The sequence below is a fragment of the Ixodes scapularis genome, unplaced genomic scaffold, assembly GCF_016920785.2.
Source record: "Ixodes scapularis isolate PalLabHiFi unplaced genomic scaffold, ASM1692078v2 PGA_scaffold6__148_contigs__length_123643588, whole genome shotgun sequence".
Classification (NCBI taxonomy): Eukaryota; Metazoa; Arthropoda; class Arachnida; order Ixodida; family Ixodidae; genus Ixodes; species Ixodes scapularis.
In genome coordinates this window covers 18,782,156-18,802,622 of record NW_024609881.1, presented here as the reverse complement: position 1 = coordinate 18,802,622, position 20,467 = coordinate 18,782,156, and the positions used below count along the sequence as shown (strand labels likewise).

Sequence of the window (20,467 nt, the reverse complement as noted above, 5' to 3'; positions counted from 1 at the left end):
CACGTGACTGATTGTGCTTTTGAAAATTACGCTTGCAACTTTTTTAAGGGCTTTTCCTTACGGTTTACTACGTAAACTACGTTTGTCTGATCTGGGAAAAAAATAAGGTTCCAAAGCGATGAAAGCATTCGCTAGTCGCGTTCAGGTGAATCGAACGAACCAGGTGCTTTAGCGTGTTTTGCGAATAAAATACAAAAACACTCAATAAGAGTGACGTCACAGATTACTAAGCGTCCACTTAGAGTTAACATTGACGCGCTCGGACTGGTGACGTTGAATAAATAAACGCACCCAACACAACTGGCTTGCAAACCGGAAGTTGAGGTTAGTCGAGGACGCGTGAAGTCTGTGTGTGAAGTGGGCTGAAAAGCGGTGTTCGAAAGAGATAGCCAGGTTTTTGAGTGCTGTTTGTTTACATGCGTTGCGAACGGCGGTGTTGACGCTTCAGCACGTCGACGAGTTCCAACTGTTTCACGCGCGTCAACGGAACAACAATGTCCTAAAATAATCAGGTGAGCGCATCCCATTTCGTCGGAGCAGCCACTTTTACACCTCGATAACCGTCAAGCACGGCATCCGACCGTGGAGGCGTGTCCGTCGTGCTTGGAACTCGCCGAACCAACTCCGCGATCGTGCGGTGAGGCGGCGGCTGGTTGAAAGTCGACGTCTTTTGGTTGTTCTATCGAGTTTCAAAACTTCGTTTTGCGTCCGTGGACGTACCCGTCGCCGTCAGTTTTCGCTAACAATCCAGTGAACTTTTGGTCTCGCAAAAAGTTTTAATGACAAGCTAGATGCGTATGCCGAAGTGTCGCGGCACGTTTTCCTGTAAGATTTGGCCACTTCGCAACTTTGCCCACAACGAAGTTGGGTCCACGGCCGAGTCCCGAAGACGCTCGGCAGCGCTTGACAACGCGCACCGTGCCTTCTCTCATCGGTCGGCTCTTCAAAACAAAGAAGTTGGCGTCATTTTTCTAGGCCTAATTACGGTTCTTTTTTAATTAATTACAGCGGTCGAGATCGTCGCTTCCCTGCATGTGGCATAATCTCCAATCGAAGGAAGCCCGGGCGATCTGCTCGGCGTTAATCCTCGAGTCGGCGAGTGGTGATCGACCGAACGCAAACTCGAAACTTTTCGCATTCACTTCCTCGAACAGGTGATCTCCGACCTAGCGGAGGGAAGGGAGGAGGTCATCTGACTCTTGGCGAGCCGTGAACTCGTTCTAGAAAGCATAAATGCTCGTTGCAAAAACAATAAGCTCGTTTCTTCTTTAACTTTATTTTATTTGATCGGAAATGGCGTTAGCTGCCCTCTTTTTTCTTTCTTTTCCGCTATTGTTTGGTGGTTATTTCTGTCTGGCTGTATTGTAGGTCGCGGATGGCCTGGCGAGTTGGTAATTGTTTCGGGGGGAATGCTCCCCCGTGCACGCCTGTTTGCCTCTGGTTTCGTTACATGCGCGGTTACTTATCTACGAGGAAAAAGGCCTGCGTGCAGGTACCAATTTACTGAGAAGGGGACCCAGGAAACCCGGCAAGAACAAATATATACAGAACAATAATAATGAAAAAAAAACTGCCAGATAAATTTCGCTTTAAAAACCAACCAACAAAATTAGGTTAGTAGAGGAAAGGGAAGCCAAAAAAATGGAGCCAAAACCAGCAAAAATAAACAGACTTGTGAAAACAAACAAAAAAAAAACATATCTTATTGATTGAATTTATAGGGCTGAAGCACAATGCATGGATGTTGGTTGAAGCACAGAGAAAATTAAAGTAGTTAATCACGGCTCAAAACAAAGAAGGGTATATAGCCTGTTGGTGCTTCATTGTGTCTAACAGGACATTTACATAGATGAGGAAGACATTTCCCCTCTCCATTACCATGTTAATGCTTGTGTTTCAAATAGGTGTAACCACTTTGTAACTTTAGGGGAGGTGAGAGGATACAAGGACGAGGTTGCTAATTGGTTTTCTTTTTCTTGTTTTTTTTTTTTTTATGATCTAAACCCAGATGAGAGATCAAGTACTCTGTGGAAAGAGTGGGTAATGAGGGATTTCATGACCCTTTTTGTAGAACGATAGAATGAAACAAAGCAGCAAGAAACACTTCTGAATGGTTTTGCATGCTGAAATCGAGATTTCTATGTGATGATTCCTGAGATGTCATGCCATATTCTATCTTAGGTCACTATTCTTGTCATTAACTTTTTGTGCCACATCGTTAAGGGTACTGTAGCTTCCCCAGTGCTCCAATGCCGTCAAAGCTGCTTGTGTGACTGTGGGGCTTTATTTAACGACCCCTTCGCACGTGTGAATGAGGCACAAGATGAAACCAAATACTGTCGCATCAGTGTGGGCCTGCAGTAATATCGAAACTTTGCTAGCCTTGGCAACGGGGCATAAAAAAGTTAATGCATAATATTTTGTACAGCAATGATTTTAACCAAGCGAGTAAGAGAAAGTATCTAAGTGTTCAATACCTGTTGGTAATGACATATTAAGCATACTTTTCTCATTTTTATTTATTAAAACTGCAATCACTCGATGGGATTTTTGCAGGTGGGTACAGTGGTAAAAAAAATATGACAAACTGGCAAAAAAAATGAAAACAAGGTGTAGTAGTACATTTGAAAAAATGCAGTACAGAAAGAAGCTAATTTAAAGTAGATGCAAATAACGATAACGATGGCTGCATAACAACACTCTCAGCGAGGTCATTCGACTCGGTTATTGTTCATGGGAAAAAAAAAATACTTGGAGCAATGATTACGCGATTACAAAGGAGTTTTAGAGCATGTCTTTGTTGTTTGGCATATCCTTATGAGAAAGTGATTGATTCGGGCAGGTCTTCCCTATAATTCTCATTAATTAAGTGGTACAAGAATTTTAGTTGAGAATGCCGGTTTCATTCGGACAAGGACAGTAAATTAGCTCTGGTTAAAAGTTTGGTTATGGAGGGTCCTCCAAAGTTATTATAAATGAAGTGAGCTGCCTTTTTCTGTACTCGATCAAGTTTATTAATGTTAATCTAACTGAAAGGATCCCAGTTGATTGCAACATAATCTAATTTTGGTACGACTATAGTTTTATATGTGAGGAGATGTCAGGAAAGGGGAGAAAGTTTTAATGTTCTTCTAAGAACTTCCGCGCATCATTAGACGTTAAAAAATAATTGTTTTGTCCAAGCATGGTTATTAGTAGTCCATAGTTCAAGGTGTTTATATTTGTGACATCTGACAGGAAGTTATTATGAAGATTGTAAACAAACTTCAAAAGATGTTTTTGTTAGTAATTCTCGTAAAAGAAGTTTTTTTCAAAAATATGGTCATTTGGCAATCTGTGCACCATGTTGCGATATTTTGAAATGCTCTGTTTATCAAGTTGATCTGAAGTACTATCTGCTTTTGAGTAAATTATACAGTCATCAGATAATAATTTGATTTTCACAGGAACATCTTGCAATATGTCATTAATAAACTGCAAAATATGGAGAGGCCCTGGCACAGACCAAGGAGGACACCTGAGTCAACAGAAAGTCGGTCAGAACATTGTTTGCCAAAAACTGTGTACTGTTGAAAGTTTGAGAGATAAGCTGGAATCCATTCTACTAACTGTGTGTTCTTACTTATTTTGTCTAATTTCTATATTAATTTCTTACGAGAAACCTTATTGAATGCTGTTGAGAGATCCTTAAAAATAGCATAAATTTGTTTTCTGTTCATTGCCGAGGAAAAATAGTGAACAGTCTCAATGAGTTAGTACCGTAAAATCCAAGGAGCGCCGACCCCACTTACACTGAAAACTGGGTTAATCTAGACACAGGCGCTTGTACAGTCAAATCGGGCGTTTAACGTATAATTTGCAGAATTCCCAAGTTTGGGAAATGTTGATACTGGGCACTTGAACGAACTGGGCGCTTCTGCAGCACAGGGTGTCCCAAAGAAAATTTACGCGGTCTTTTTTACCGCAAAAATAAACGAGTAATCGCCGAACGCTCATTCTCCGCCCAAAGGTAGCGCTAGAGGTCACAACCAGATGCCAAAGTTTCAGTCTGATCCGATACCTTATTCAAAAGTTATAAGTGATTTTCTGGAAATTTCAATGGGAAAATGGCGACCGACGGAGTTTTCGAACACATGGGGCTCTGCTCTATGGCACCAGAAATCGAAAACGGGCAAAAATGGGCTTTATTTTCAAATTTAAACTCTAAAGTCAGACGATTTTAAAAAGAAAAGACCTCGTCCTCTATGCTTTTTGGAACTCACAGTTTTGCCAGTAACTTGTTTAGATTTGATTGGTTTATATGACGAATACTTTGGGGCCTCACGTCATGTGATATCAAGAACTAAATGACACCGCCCCGCCAACGTGCTAGCATTTTTCATGAAACAAGAGAGGAATCGCACTGTTGTTTTTGTTGCTTCATTCACTCGGAATTTAACCAAGCTCAACATGTCTCTAAAAAATCAATCAGTTAATCTGACGGTTCTTGCTTTTTGACGATTTTTATTACAACACTCTGAACAAATACTTTGAAGGCTCTAATCCCGACCTCGTAGCTTGATTTTTTTTGACAGCTACTCCTGCTGATCAAGAGTTCGCGCAGCCGAGATGTACCCTTAAACGAATAGTTTGCGCTTGCAGCAGTAGCGTAATTGTTGCACATTACAAAAAGCTGGGAAGCAAAAAAAATAAAGCGATACAAAGGGCAAATAAGCACAGATAAGGATAAACTATGTGAATACGTTAAAAGAGCAGAGCTATCTTTTTGAGCGGAAATGTATCGGCTAGATGAGATCACTATGGCGCATGCCATTTCCAGCGCATGGGAACAGGGACGCGTAGCCGGTTTACCTGCGGGCCGCGTCCCAGCGAGTCGCGGGCTACATGCGGCTCGCGGGCCTGGGCCACGTGTTTGAGACCCCCGATGTAGGTCATTCCAGATGCAATGCACTTTTAGATCTGGTGTTGAATTTTTTTCTTGGAAAATTTATTGGTAAACAGGGAGCGTATTCCAAAAAGGGGCGTGGTAACCCACTACTTGTTTTAGGAAAGTGTTTTTCAGCCCGAAATATGACTTTCTAAGAAAAGTGTGACAATAAAAAAAAGTGAAAAAAGAAAAAAAAACTTTTCAAACTGCAAAAAAATAAATATATATATATATATTTTTGGTTCTTTTTGTGTTTTTTTTAATTAATCAATTAATCAGTCTATATTTATTGTTCCCTCAAACAGCTGACAAGCCTTTGGATGGGTGCATGCACATAAGGCAAAAGGCAAAAAAAATTAATAGCGAGTAATAATCTGCAATACACACCTCTTGAACTCCTCAGAGTTACTAATAGTGAAGAAGTCCACATCAGAACTTTCCAGCCGGTTGTACAAAAGCTGCATACATGGCAATGGAGTGCCAGAATGTAAGTCAAAAGGGGAAAAAAAAGGTTGTGGATCTATTTTGTCATTGCACATTTGTTGCAAAAAATGTTTGAACCCTAGAACATAAGTGAGAACAATGGGCATAAAATGTTTTACTGAATGCACCAAAGTAAAAAAAACACAGTTTGCGAGAAGTGAACTTGCAGTCACTCTACCTGCTGCAAAAATTTTACCAAGGCACAATTACTCTACAGACTACCATAAAATCTTGATTAACCCCTTAAGTGCCTTGGACGAGCTGAGCTCTTCAGCCACTTTCTGGCTAAAAATGCCGTGGACGAGCTCAGCTCGTCCAGTGGTTTTTTCGGTTGCCCTCAATTCCACGGACGAGCCGAGCTTGTCCGAGTAGTTTTGCGGCGCTGATCATAGATGACAGCACTCTATTAGTTGGCAAATATTTTTTTCGCCTCCAGTGATTTTTGCGTAATAAACTTTTAAAATTTTATGTGCAATACTAGAGGAGTAACAAATCAAAATAAAAAAGAATCTGGCACTTTTAGGTTACTTTTAAAAAACAAAATTTGGCGGTTAAGTGCCTGCTTATATTGTATAGATAAATGTTAAAGGGTAACTGCAAAGAAAAAAACTATTTTTAAACAACCTAATTGGGACAAGCATGACACAAAACAATTTTTCGCAAAAACAAAATGTTTAGAGCAATATTTATTGCACTAGACTGATTTTAGTTTGCGGCTCTTTCGTCCGTTTTAAATCGCACGCCACAAAGTTGGTATTACACGTCACATAGTGGCTGCCATACGTCACGGAGTGACATATAACAGCCACTCCGCGCGCGTCGAAAAAGCGGGAGTTTCAAATGTGGAGAAGTTGTGACTCCAACTAAATTGCGTCCTGTGGCATAAAGATTGCTACAAAAAAAATTGTTTTTTCGCGGAAGATTTGTTTTGTGACATGCTTGTCCCAATTAGGCTGTTAAAAAAAAAACACTTTTTTTCTTTGCCGTTACCCTTTGGTGATGTGACAGCAGACTCTACATCCAAAATGAGCAATGAACCCCCCCATATTTATCGCTTTATTTTTTCTGCTGTTTGGTGAGGGGTGGGAGGGTTATTTGAATCACATGGCACAAAAAGTGCTACCACAGATTGTGGACACAGCACATTTGTGTTTCACAGTGCGATAAACACGCGGGGATCCGCTACAAACTCTCTTGTCACATGTAGTGATTCTGTAGATCGCACGGTTGATGTTATTGCACGACGGGAGTCGGGTATGAGCAATGTTTCTGAAATTTTACCCCATGGATATTTAGCGAGACAAATGGGATGTGCAATCTCTAGGGGGAGGGCATTCTGTGGTATTTTGGGGTACTCCACAGAGTTTTCTTTTTGCATTTTTTGTTACAGCAAAGGTTTTCATTTTCTGCTTATAATGACATATTTTGTTAGTTGAAGGTATGGTTGCTGAAAAAGCCAAACCTGAAAATTATAAAATTTTTTTTATAAATTTTTTTTTTACTAGGGATTTAGAGGAGAAGGTATATATTGATCACTCAGAAACCAAGAGGTTAAAAATTTGCAATTTACAAAAAAGTTTCGAAAATTGTTTTACGGCCACACATGTGAGGGGTGGAACGGCTGCGCCATTTGCGCCATTTTGCGCCATACGCATTTGTCTGCGCCATCCTGCGCCATGTTGCGGAAATTGCGCCACAACCAATACCTGGCGTCGTTATGCACCAAATCGCAAAACGTGCGCCAAAAAAAAAATATATATAGTATTTTGTCTTTGTTTCGGTTTCTATCGACTCGATTGGCAACAATGAGCATGAGCGCGTTTAGCTGGGTCGACCTTGCAATAATTTGCTCTCTTTATTCTCCCTGTGCACCCCGAGTGTTGAAGCGCGCAAAAGAAATCGGAGGTCTGATTTTAAGCACTACACCACCTGCTACTACCCTTCAACCATAAGCGGGTAAGCAAGTCGGCCGATGTGAGGTCGAGCCGTTAAGCGTCAGATTGCCTCGGGCTCTGCGGCCCGGGATCCGGACGTCAGCCAGTTAAAAACAAATGAGCAAAAGATTCCTTTTAGTACTTCATTGTTAGAAGTTGGAACCGCATTCCCGCAAAAAGAAAATCGTGATTTGATAACTTCTGAAACGCGGCCCAATCCGAAACCTTGCCGGCCAGCAGCTCTCACCCAAGCGGTAGATCTGCTCGGCGTACTTTAACCTTGTTCCTTATTGCTTCGAATACGATAACTCCGTTAATCGTCGTCTGCTGCTTCGATATTGAGTTGCACAATAGGGTAAACTCAAAATTTGTTTCCCTGTTCCTTCGCGCAACTGCACGTCCGTTGCTTAAAGGGGTACTCCACCGATTTTTTGAGCTACCTCAACTAACTATATTTTCTGACTCCCCGGCCTTTACTCTCTCCGGTATGCTATTTAGAATCGCGAAATTCATAATAGTTATTGCGAAATCGGCAAATGAAAATGATGCAAAAACCAACATTCAAATATACGCGCGCTTTTCAGGGCCGTGACGTCAGTGGCAGGCAGGCTTGTCAGTCCAGCAAGCAGCCAAAAATAGAATATGCCAATCATTTGTTCCGTGCTGGAGCGCGGGTACTGCAGCGAGCTTCCCAAGCATTCTTTTGACACCATGAAACTGCTTCGAATCAGTTTAAAACAAAATCTACAGCCCAAAGAGTGAACCCCTGCCTTCCACTGACGTCACTTTTTCATTGTTGCCAGTAGAGACTTCGATCTTGAAAAACACGGTGAGGACCAAAACTGTAAATTCAATAACTTCGCGAAAAAACAATATTTTGGCCTAATATTTGGGATACTATTTTCGCGATGTTTGTTGGTTAGTTTAGCAAAATTTCAAGCAAATCGGAGACAATGAAAAAATCGGTGGAGTAGCCCTTTAAGCACGTCACGTGGTTCGCACGTATAATTACTATGTCGAGCACGTGCGGGTTTTGCGATAAGCAGTGCTGCTTTGCATTTTGAGCTGCTGAAAGCCAGTCAGAAAATATCGAGGACGCTATCTTCAGAAACATGTGGTTATTGCCTTTTGGTTCTCATTAAGGCTCACAAAGTTTCAAGTTTTCGCATCCTTCACAATGTTATCCGATCTAACGAGGTCCCTAACCGTGCACTCGTGTTCATACGTGCTGCTAAACACAATTGAAATTGCTTCCGTGCTTGACTAAAACTCAAGCTGAAATGCAATGAAAACTAATCTGAGCTGCTCCTAACGTGCTCCGAAATGTAGTTTTTGGCTGCTTCAACCTGTTCCAAAACAGCTGTTTTAGCTGCTCCCAACCTGCTCCAAAACAGCTGTTTCAGCTGCTCCCGTGGCTGCTGTCAAGTACATTTCGTGAGTTCCACCCCTGGTCAGGGGTGGAACGGCTGCGCCATTTGCGCCATTTTGCGCCAGACGCATTTGTCTGCGCCATCCTGTGCCATGTTTCGGAAACTGCGCCACAGTCAATACCTCGCGCCATTATGCACCAAGTTGGAAAACGTGCGCCAAAAAAATTGTATTTTGTCTTGGTTTCGGTTTCTATCGACTCGATTGGCAACAATGATCGCATTTAGCTTGGTCGGCCTTGCAATCCTTTTTTTCTCTTTATTCTCCCTGTGTATCCCGAGTAGGAAGTGTGCGAAAAAAACTCGGGGTTCGGATTCCAAGCGCTACACCATCTGCCTCTGGATTGTTATTCTTCAACCATAAGCGGTTAAACAAGTCGGTCGAGGTAAGGTCGAGTCGTTAAGCGTCAGATTGCCTGAGGCTCCGAAGCCCGGGATCCGGACGTCAGTCAGTTGAAAACAAATGAGCAAAAGATTCCTTTGAGCACTTCATCGTTAGAAGTTGGAACCGCATTCCTGCAAGATAAATCGTGATTTGATAGATCTGAAACGCAGTCCGATCCGAAACCTTGCCGGCCAGCAGCTCTCACGCGAGCGGTAGATCTGCTCGGCATACGTTAACCTTGCTATAGCTTATCGCTTCGAATACAATAACTCCGTTAATCGTAGTCTGCTGCTTCAATATTGAGTTGCACAATAGGATAAACTCGAATTTTGTTGCGATATTGAGTTGCGCAATATGAGAAACTCGAAATTTGTTTCCCTGTTCTTCCGCGCAACTGCACGTCCGTTGCTTACGCACGTCACGTGGTTCGCACATAAAATCACTCTGTCGAGAACGTGCGGACTGTGCGATAAGCGGTGCTGGTTTGCATTTTGAGCAGCTGAAAGCCACTCAGAAAATATCAAGGCTCACAAAGTTCCAAGTTTTTGCATCTGTTACACTGTTAACCCATCTGCCTAGGTCCCTAACCACTCATGTTTATCTGGGCTGCTAAGCACAACTGAAATTGCTCCCGTGCTTGTCTAAGACACAAGCTGGAGTGCAATGAAAACTGATCTGAGCTGCTCCTAGCCTGCTCCAGAGTGTAGTTTTAGCTGCTCCCAACCTGCTCCAAAACAGCTGTTTTAGCTGCTCCCGTGGCTGCTCCCAAGCACATTTCATGAGTTCCACCCCTGGATGTTGTTTCAGAAAAAAAATGATGCAATGCCCCCAAAGAAGTGGTGGAGGATGAAGCCTTTTATGCATTCACAATTCCTTTGCCGCATCTCGGATTGTGTATACTTGCAATAGGAAGTGCTACTTGTTAAAACTTGAAGTGCTATTCAACCTTTATTACCTTTAATGATATGTCTAAACCAGGCAATTTTTTTTCCTCTTGCGTACACCTGGTTTGCACCGGGCCCCCCCAATCAGAAGGAACTGATCGGCATAAAAAGTTATCTCACATTGATCTTCAGAAGCCAGTGCGGCCACGGTCCAGTCTTTCTCAGGCTCAACATTGAAATTAGTGTTTTTCCACCCTTCTTCTTGTCAAAATTACTGTAATATCCCCAGAAGCCCCTGAAAGATAACCCACCCCTACTTTTGGAATGATTCGGTATTTGTTTCAAAACATTGAAAGATAATTCTCGGTGGCAACAAGGACAGCTGGGTAGGCGATAAATGCTGACTGGGAAGAACAGTTGTCTTTGGTTCATGGCCCCCTGCTGCAATAACAGGTTTGAAAGGTCGCAGAATCTACGGGAAGAAGTGACAACATTTTGTTTGACAAAGCAACTGCTCGTTTAAAGGTTTTAAGGGTGACTGAACAAAGTGTGAACACACGTTCACATTGTTTTGCTTCTATGGTATTTTTCTTTTTCCATTTTTTCTCGGTTATACACTGAAAGTTAGCCCCCTCCTTGTTTTCATTTGATTCACTCTCGATTTTAGCTTGGCTATTTCTCGGGATACTATAGTAGTCAAGAAGTTTAGAAGCATACTTATTGTGGGTGACTCATTGGCACTTGGCTCTCATCATAATAAGAATGACAATAACAATAGTGACATTTTTATTGCAGGATGCCGCTTGTTATCAACGGAGCGGTTGTGGAACAGTTGCCCCCAGACACACGGACACTGCTTGACTCCTATCCCCAGTTCAAGGTAGGTGGGGTTTTGTATGTGTGCATTCTTACCATCTTAGCCCCTCCCCAAACTTTTTGAATGGTCGTATTGCTTAGTTCATATATTAGGACTAGGGAAGAGGTAGCTCTCTTTATGTTGGAGGCCATTTGGTGAACGGGGCACTGAACATCTTATTCTAGACCTTGAGACAAGTCAAATATATTGCCCAACGAAAATGGCCTTGGGAAGTGCAAGTCTACTGTCCTGATAAAGTCCTTTTTTTTTTTTTTTTTTTTTTTTTCAACCCTGTAACCATTTGCATAAAAAAAAAGTGGTTCTGTATTTAGAAGAAAAAAAAAGAACACTTAGGAACCTACCATAAAATACCGGGCATGCGCCCACTCAAACTTTGGAGATAATAGCAAAAAAATAGGGGATTGACGCTTGTCCGGTCATCAATTTTACATATAAACATACCGTAAAATCCTGAATTAACGCCCCCCTTTTCGCCGTAGATAATTGGCAAAAAAAGTGGGGTGGGCGATCTTTCAGTATTTAATAACCAAAATCACAAACAAAAATCGAGTAACGCATGCGCCAAAGCAGCGTGGGTTTCCCTAGGTCTCATCGCTGAAACCGTCAAACGACACATCGCTTTCGCTATCGAAGATTAAATCTAACGCCTCGTCAATGAGGCTCTCGGGATCCTCGGGTCCATTGGTTACCGAAGCCAAACGGTCGTTGAGCTCGCCGTCCTCGGAACCATCGAGCCTTGTGGATATTCCGCACCGTTTGAACGAACTCCGCACGGTATCCTCGGAGACGGAGGCCCACGCCTGAGCCACCAAGTCCACAACCTCTTGACGCGACGGCTTGCGAAGGTTGCCCTTTGGAGTCACCGAACCGGAAGAACGATGCCCAAATTCCACGCAGCGCGTCCTTGAAGGGCTTCATCCATGAGACGTCCGCGGGTTGCAAATTGGACGTGCAACCGCCCGGTATCAAGACGACGTCGGTGTCTTTTGCGTCGAGCGCTTCTCGGGCCGCCTCTGTCTTGTGTATGGGTGCTTGGTCCAGTATGAGCAGTCTCCTCACGTCGTCTGCGTTCGGGCCCCAAACTCTCCTAGTCCACTCCAGTAGGACGGGAGAGGTCATCCAACCGTTCTTGGAAGAAGTAACTCGCACATTTGCTATAAGTACAACAAGTATAACATGAAATAACAGTTTGGGCCCCAAACGCACATTACACATGCTACGCCGATGAGTGAAGATATGCGAACTGCCCGATTTTATGGCCGAGCGCCGAAGCACGCGCAAGTGAGTAAGCTTCGGAAAGCCAGCAAGTCACGCGCCAACTGCTCGTGCGCCCAAGATGGCGCCGGCCAGAACGGCTACGCCATCTTTCGGAAATGGGGCGATACAAAACAAAATGGGCTGTGTCGTTTTGTCAATGGACGACGCAACAGTCGCTCTATTTAAAAAAAAAAATGCTGTCAGCCTTATTTTTACGTATTTCTAAGGCTTTGTTTCGACATTTATACCCTGAATGGTGATTAATTACAACATACCTGGAATCCTTAGAGAAAAGAGTCCTCTGGGGGGGAATCCGGCCGGTTGGCTCCTTCAGTACGATCAAAGCAGGTAGCTTGATGCCCGCTGCCGTCGCGCACAAGGCCACCGTCGTCCCTCGCCGAGCACAGCCAATGCTGGCGATGCGAATACTCGACTCGCCGACAGCATTGTTGGTTCTCGCAGCAGGGCAATCCATCCGGACCATAGTCTGATCCATGTTGGCTATGTTGTAGTCCGAGTAGTTGTGCTCCAGGCGCAGAGTTGACACAGCCTTTCGGAACACCGTAATTGCTTCAACGTAGTCGGCAGGCAGCTTCTGACTTTCGTTGGTCCCCACCCGCATAGACACATTAAATCGCTTCTTCCAGTTAGCTATGTACTGGCATGACGCTTGGAAGTTTCCTAGGCCCATCTGTTCTGCCAGTTTCCGCGCATGCTCTTGAAGCAGGCGATTGCTGACTGCTCGACCGGCGGATCTCTCAGTCTCCAGGAAGTCCATCAGTGCGTCGTCGATTTCTTCACTAAAAACGGGTCGTCCCCTACCTATTGCTCTCTTCAACTTGTTCGTTCCATGGCATTGTTGTAGAAGTACTTGGTAGCTCGTATTCCATTCCCGTACACGCTTCCGGTCAACTTCGAAATGGCGCGCAGTCTTGCTCACGTTAGCTCCGTTCTTGCGGTGCCATTCCACGACTTCCACTTTCTTCTGGATGGTATAGCTGGACCTCATCCCGAGTATACACAAGAAACGTCTTCACAGTTTGCTGGTCGAAAGATTTTCTGGGGTTCTCGGGCGATCTGACGACAACCACTAAGTGACCTTCAACGCTTTCCTGATGTCATTCAATGAGTGACCTTGACCGCTTTCCGGGTTCCTTCCGTTATCTTATCTCCTTTATTGTGTGTGGCCTCTTCTTTTTGTGAAGGGAATCCTAGGCTTTCCAAACCTTCTCCCCTACCCTCCGGCACCTTTCTCAACCTTCGGGCATCGCTATTTTTGGAAGGTGGGCGACCTATCAGTATTCGAGGGAAACACGTGTTCGAACATAAAAGCGGAGTGGGCGATCTATCGAGTGGGGGCGCTATTTCAGGATTTTACGGTACTGTGCATATTTTCTCAGATCTTGCAAATTTAGTAATGGGCGCTTAATGTGGAATGGGCAGATGTGCAGTATTCTACGGCCGCGCATGTGCGCCGTCGCTGCCGCCAATCACGCAAATTTGCTATTTTCAAGGCTCACTCCCTCCGGATTTCTTAGGACTAACCCCTCATTGGAACGAGCATCTCACCCTCTTTCGTTCTGTTTGGAGCATTGTTTGGGATATCGTGCTTACAGACCGTAAAACCACCTAGAAAACATAGCTGTGCATGCTCTTATTGGCCAATGGCGAAACAAGAGCTCTGACTTGCTAGGACGAGTTACGTGATGCCAAATAATCGTCTGCTAGCGCACTACGCGCCCTTGAATGTTCTTCAACTTTCTTCAACTCTTCAACGACGCCGGCGACTTTCCATAGCAAGCCTTCGCTGTTCAAGTTCGGTGGTCGCAAGCGGTTTTTGAAGCGAAGAGGGAGTGGACGACTTCCTAAGAAGGACGACGGGAGCGCAACTTTCCCATTTCCAAGTGCTCCGCCGTTGCCGAGTGTCTTGGAATCGCCCATCATTTCGCTGCCTCCCGTCGAACATCGAAATTTCAGTCACCCAGCACAATCGGCATCCGCCTCATCCTTGCTGGATGACCTCACTTCAATCGAGCGGAAAATTGCGATGATGCAACGAAAGGCACCCGCGGAATGTTTCGAGCTTGACGATCACAAGAAGCAGCTAGGCCTAAATGAAAGCGAAGAGCTCGACGGCTACTGCTTGCTTGGCGTGTCCTGCATCAAAGTGTATGTACTAGGTAACCTACGAGCATTCCATTTTAGGAGTAATCAACCTATATCTTTTGTCTTCTAAGGTTTTTAAGCAGCAGTTCACAATGTTCCGGCTAGCACCACATTTCTTCTGCAGGGCATGGCGAGGAATTGGGAATTTTTGCACCGTTGTTGTTTCGATTGAATTACCAACTTACCCAAGTCTTTAAAAAATTTTGTGTTTGCCCAAAAGTCCGAACAAGATTTTTTTTTGGGATCGCAGAGCGTCACTTTTTCTCTCTCTCTCTGCAGGAAATTGCGGCAGCACTCATCTCACAAGTGCCTAAGGTGATCGGTCCCCTGGGACTTCTCTACGTGAACCAGCGGGAGTTAGCGGTCACGGTACCACAAGACAGTATGTGTGCTTTGTAGCCACGCCATCTGGGGGATCGGTGGCCAAGCATGTTAGCACGCCAGAGATCGGAGCATGTAAAGGAAAAGTTTGCCATGCTAAATTTAGGAATTGTGCGCTCTGCAGCATGTTTTACAAACAGTAGAGGGTGCAATGAAACTATACTTAGAGTTTTAGTGTCATTTTAAGAAATGTTATCAAGTGGTAAAAATTTTTTTAAATGCAAATTAAAAATTGGTATTAGAGTTATTGGCTACTAGAAAATATCAAAGTTAACATTTTTGAGAACTCATAGTCTTGCTGCACTCTTTCATGAAACACCCAACCTCAGAAGCAGGGGTGGCCAAGCTGCGGCTTGCGAGTTGCATGCGGCTCTTCATGTTTTAGAATGCGGCTCCACTCATCCGCCTCCCTCCCGGTCACACGAACACTTCCCCAAAAAGAGAAATGGAACGCTTTTTAAATTGAAATGCAGGTTTCGGTTTGGTAGTCTTGTGCTACTGCTACGTTACGTACAGTCGAACTGTTTTTGGCTCGGGTGGATTGAAAGTACTTCGAGTTTTGTTTATTGCTCTCAACAAAAAGTAGCCCCCCCCCCCCCCCCCCCCCCCCGGCGGCTCTTGGAAGTCTCGTGGTTTTGTTTGCGGCTCTTAGGCCGGGTCAGCCTGGCCGACCCTGTTCAGAAGTCATCAGATCCGAGTTCTATGTTCAAAGTAACCATGGGCAGGGCAAAAGTTTGTGTTGTAATTAAAAATAGGCAAATCTTCTAAAATATGCTTGTAACAGTCTGGACACATGAGTTTAAAATGACATAACTAGATAAATAAGTACTTTCTGATTGTAGCTGTTAAAAGGTATGCTGTTTGTGGCTTATAAATAAAATGTAAGACGTTTTAAAAAATTAACTTTTCTTTAATTTTTGCATTTTGATACTTGCAATGGCTCTGTTTGTCTTTGGCATATGTTCATTCTTCACTGGCGCTGGATGATGCCAAAAGGTTCAGAAACATAATAGCAAGAGGAAATGCGTTCTTTGAACTGGGAAGAGGCTTTGCTTTTATTCAAGGTAGAAGTTATGGCACACACCTCATTCACGAGAGGGGTAGTCTGCAACTCTACCTGTCATTAGCTTTCCAGTCGATAAGAAAGTTGTGTTGCCAGCTGGAAACTAGAATGCGGATCTCTGAGGCCACTTAAAAGGGCCGCGTGAAACAGTGTTATAACTTTGGTCAAATAATTGTGGTATTTGTTACCTCTCGCGTATAAATTAAAGAACTGAAAAGAAATTTTTGCCTACGCGCATTAATTCTTTAAAAAGAAAAAGAAAAACAATTGATGTTTTGGGTGCCTCCAGACCACCCTCAAATCTTAATTGTACAGCAACTAGCCCAACAACTAGTCTCGTTACTTGATTACTGGTCTATGATTTTGTCAGGAGTGCTCTGTCTAAACTGTTTTGTGTTCCTCCCCGACTTTCTCTGTCCAGAAAATGTCAGTGTTTTGGGAACAGACGAGGCAACGACGTGTCTCATGGCGATCGTGCGCCACACCGGTGAGTGCCACGCTCAGAAATGCACTTTTATGGCTGGTTCACACGTTTGTATCTGATTTCACTGACAGTGTCACGACTGCTTGATTGCTCTCGTACTTTTTGTTCTCACAACCCCGTTGAGCGCGCTTCTCACTGAGCACCGTTGCGCCATGGAGAAGCGACACCCGTGGTGCTCGCTGCCATGGTTGTTGCTTCTCCGCAGTGCATCGGTGCTCGGCAAGAAGCACACTGAAAGGGGCCGACAGTCCAAAATAGACGTTTTTGAGGGATGAACAAACTTAATTTTGTTTTGAAGTGTCACATGCTGTCTTAACATTCCACAATAGACAACATTTTTGAGGGATGAATAAACTTATCTCATCAAACCAGTGTTTCATATGTGGCATACCTGCTTAGGATTAGTTGGCCCGTATAGAAGAAATCATCAGATATCTGCTTTGTATGTGTAGCCATTCATAAAACAAATCATTATTTTATCGCACATCATGTTTAGATGTTTGCCAATACTTTGAACAAAATTTATGGCTCACTTGAGTTTGGATTAGTGAGAGTACTGCAGTGGATTGCTCAGATCTGCCAAAAAAGAGTTTAAGGCACCCAGCCAGAAAAAACAATTTCTGCAAAAAAAGATGAGTTTGAAAAATATAATATTTACATCTACCAACATCTAAAGAGTATTCCCAGAAAGTTTCATTAGTTTACACTGCATAGCTAATATTTTATAAATTATTTTCGGCCTCTGATGCTAAAGAAAAGGTGAAGGTTGGAGCACTTTGAACACATTTTTCTCCATTCCACTTTTTGCCTTTTTGCTTTTTGCTTTGCCTTTTTGCCTTTGCTTTTTGCTATATAGAAATATAGCTCCATAGCTATCTGCTCTGAACTGTTATAAAGCAAGATAACCCATGAAAACGACAAATTTATAACTAATTTCAAAATGATATGTTTTCCTATGCAGACACACCCACCCACTTTCGTCTTTGAACATTTGCAATTTTTTTAGTACTTCACCCAGGTTAACAAAATTTGGCATCTATGTTCTCAACATCAATATAGACAAGTCCTATGAATGTCATTTAAATCAGGCAAGTGGTTCATACATTCACAATTTTGGGTAATGTCCACCCCTTCGGTAGTGTCCCCCCTTAAACTGGAAAGGCACCTCACAAGGGGCAGAGATGGCCAAGGAAATGTTGAATCTTGAAGAACCCATGAGGGTATTCTAAGGAATCTCTGGGTTCCTAAGAACCCAGTTCGATAACCCACGGCTCACCCCACCTCACAGAGCTCTGGAAAAGCTGCGCTATTCTCGCCTTTTGCTCGGCAGCCGAGCGTTTGGAAGGGCCAGAGAAGGGCTTTGTGCACCGAAAATCTCGGCGGCCTTGGTAGGTCAAGAGTGTTTCGGGGCATCCCGATAGGCGGCGCTGATGTGCCGCCGTGTTCTCTCATCGTAGGCAGTGGCAAGGGGTCACAACGCAGTTGGCCGCAGTCTACCCATAGGTGCAAACCAGCCTGTAGACTATGGTGCTACCCAAAGCAAAATATAAAAGCATGAGCAAAAAAAGAAAAAAGTGCATTGAAAGGTTTTATTTTATTTATTAGACACTATTTGTGTCCACGGGTTCAATACTGCTCACGATGATAGTGCGTTCACTTTGAAAAATGAAGTAAATAATTCTATTGTTTTGTTTTAGCTAGCAGTGAGGTGGCACATCGAAAATTAGAGTAAATTGCCTTATCATTTCGATTTGGCTAGCAGATAGGTAGAAGTATCCCAGAACGTAGCCTCTAGTTCTTTTTTTTGTGAGCTTGACTACGATGTCTGGAAGGCGTCTCTGATTGGTGTGTTTACAGCATCCTCGTTTGTGATCCCTCAATATCCTCACGTTGGTGTTGCGTGCGTGTCGTGCTGCGCCTGCCACGATTTCAAAGGTGGCACGGTGGCGGAGGGTGACGCAGTTGACGCCTGTTCTCCTGCAGGCTGCTTTCAGACTTGACACTCTGCGGTGGCCTCGGCAGCTGGGATTTGGGACGCTGCAACGACGGCGACGCTTGCGTTCGCTTTACTCTTTTGCCGGAACTTTAACGACCTACCTTCGGTATCGCCACATCTGAGGACTCGACACCCTGGGCCAATTTTGACTCATGTGCTGTGTAGTATACTAAACACGCAAGACACACCGGTCGAGGACGAGTTTCAGGCGCCTTAGTCTTGCCCTAACCCGGGTTTTTTGTTTTATGATGCCGAAAGGGCGTTTAGTGAGAAGGGATCGGAAGGAAGGCACCCTCTTACGAGACCGGTTTCTGCAGGGTCCGGTGCGGTGTCCTTGGCCCACTTTGACGGCTCCGGTCTGGAGCAAGGCGCCGCCGCAATGGTTCGCAGGGTCCAAGAACTCTCCTTGCCGATTCCAGAGGGCAGGTACGTAGACGTACGGGCTGTCCCCCAGAAAATACTTAACAATTGTTTTTTCAGCTGTAAAAACAAACTGCCTACCTTTGCCGGTGTTTGAGTCACGCGTTTGTCCCAAATTTCTGTCGGCGTGGCTTGTGCTACGGTCCATCTTGTGTGCGTTTTTTATAAGCGTGGACCTTAAAGGGGTAGGGAAACAAAATTTCAACGCTCATTTTTTAGCTTGAATGTGTTGCATGTTGCACCCTAACCTCAAAAACACCAGTCTTCCGTTGAAAAGCACAAGAAAACTACTTTTAAAGCTAAATAAACAATCTTTCAGTGTGTAGCTGGTGGATGCATGCGGAGCCATTTCGGGAGGTAGTCTAGCAACGTTGTGGAATCTGCCAAGTAGTCATGACGTAGCAGATTCCTTCGGAGCAGCGCCGCCTTTTGGAATTTTAACATTCTCTTTTTTAGCTTTCCTCCTCAACTCGCAAATCGCGCATTGTACCAAACGGTCCAAGAAGACGGAAAGGAAGGACTCCCCTCTTTCTTGGACCCTCGTTCGTGCAATTGGAAACAGCCATCCTCCCCCTAAAAGATTAGCCCGTCCCTCAAAACTCGAACAAAAGTTGCTTTCCCGGCAGTTTGATACTTTAGACCCATGTTACGGATAGAAAAAACAGGACGCGGGATGGCCAAAAAAACATGCTTTTCGTGCAAGGCTCGTCAAATCATGAGGCGCTGGAGAAATGCAGCCTTCTGCGTTAAGTCCTTATTTCGAACTCTTTTTGTTCGCCTTCCGCCCATTGAAAAGCATGCGGGAAGGGCCTTAGAACGCACCTGGTATCGCTACGCCGCAGCGTTCTTCCGCATCAAAAAGTTTGTCTGCTGTCCTCGCCGTCACCATGGCAACGAACGCCGAATGAATAGAAGCACGCACGGTACCGCCGCGTGAAGCCAGCAACAGCTGACGCCATTTTACGAACGCCGTCTGCTAGCCAAAGCCGAACGCGGTGTGTCAGATCAACCGCCTCCGCCGGTGCGCCGCTAGCAAAGACGACGAAGCTGAGGCACGCCGACGGCGATCGAGCAAGCAACAACACCGCGGGACGACTGCAACGGCGGCATTTATTCGGATCAAAGGCCGCCTTCGCCGGTGCGCCGCTAGCACAGACAACGAAGCTGAGGCACGCCGACGGCGAATGGGCGAGCAACAGCACCGCGGGACGACTGCAACTGCGGCATTTATTCGGATCAAAGGCGCGAAATAAGCAAGAACAATTTTTATTTGAATCATCACACGCGATATCCCAGTTGGGGACCACATACCTTTGCTGGGTCTTTCCTGTGAACTTTTTACAGAGACACGGGGTGCCGCATTCAAAACACAGCTCTGTTTGCAAAATATGGGGGCCCTGAAAAGGACCGTTTAGACTGCTACCAGAACCTATAACTGACATAACGAGCACTTGACGAGCGGTTGGCGCATAAGTCGTCTTTATGCACGCAGGCGGGCGACGGGCTCAGCGCAGCGGATCACTCGAAGTCACCGGGGCCGTCAGAATCCTCGTCCTCCGCACTATAGGGAAGATTCCTGTCTGCGTCGGGGCTATAGATTTTGGCGGCCGCGGCGACGAACGACTGGAATCTGTCAGTGTTTCCGCGCGCCTTCTCTCTCCTCCAAAACATGAACTTTGCAAGGTGACCAGTGAAATGGTGGCTCTCGCGCCGTCCAGATGGAAGAGAGTTTTTGACGTGGGCCCAGGTGCCCTCCACCGTATTGGTGTGCGCACCAGTGTTC

At 44.6% G+C, this 20,467-nt stretch overlaps 1 protein-coding gene across 1 annotated transcript; it reads left to right on the top strand.

The window, feature by feature from the left end:
• The first annotated feature begins 308 nt into the window (after window positions 1-308).
• LOC121047573 (protein N-terminal asparagine amidohydrolase-like) lies at window positions 309-18,781 on the top strand. The gene is made up of 6 exons (XM_040502914.2): window positions 309-512; window positions 10,836-10,920; window positions 14,620-14,722; window positions 16,206-16,271; window positions 18,582-18,690; window positions 18,745-18,781. The coding sequence occupies exons 2-6, from the start codon at window positions 10,837-10,839 to the stop codon at window positions 18,779-18,781; spliced, it is 399 nt and encodes a 132-aa protein (XP_040358848.1). The 5' UTR covers window positions 309-512; window position 10,836.
• The last annotated feature ends 1,686 nt before the right edge of the window (window positions 18,782-20,467 follow it).

Excerpts from the sequence above, each read along its gene's own strand:
- LOC121047573 (XM_040502914.2), top strand. The coding sequence starts at position 10,837 with ATGCCGCTTGTTATCAACGGAGCGGTTGTGGAACAGTTGCCCCCAGAC. Across the intron at positions 14,723-16,205 it reads GGTCACGGTACCACAAGACA|AAAATGTCAGTGTTTTGGGA; the intron begins GTATGTGTGCTT and ends TTCTCTGTCCAG. Across the intron at positions 18,691-18,744 it reads TTGCCGATTCCAGAGGGCAG|CTGTAAAAACAAACTGCCTA; the intron begins GTACGTAGACGT and ends TTGTTTTTTCAG.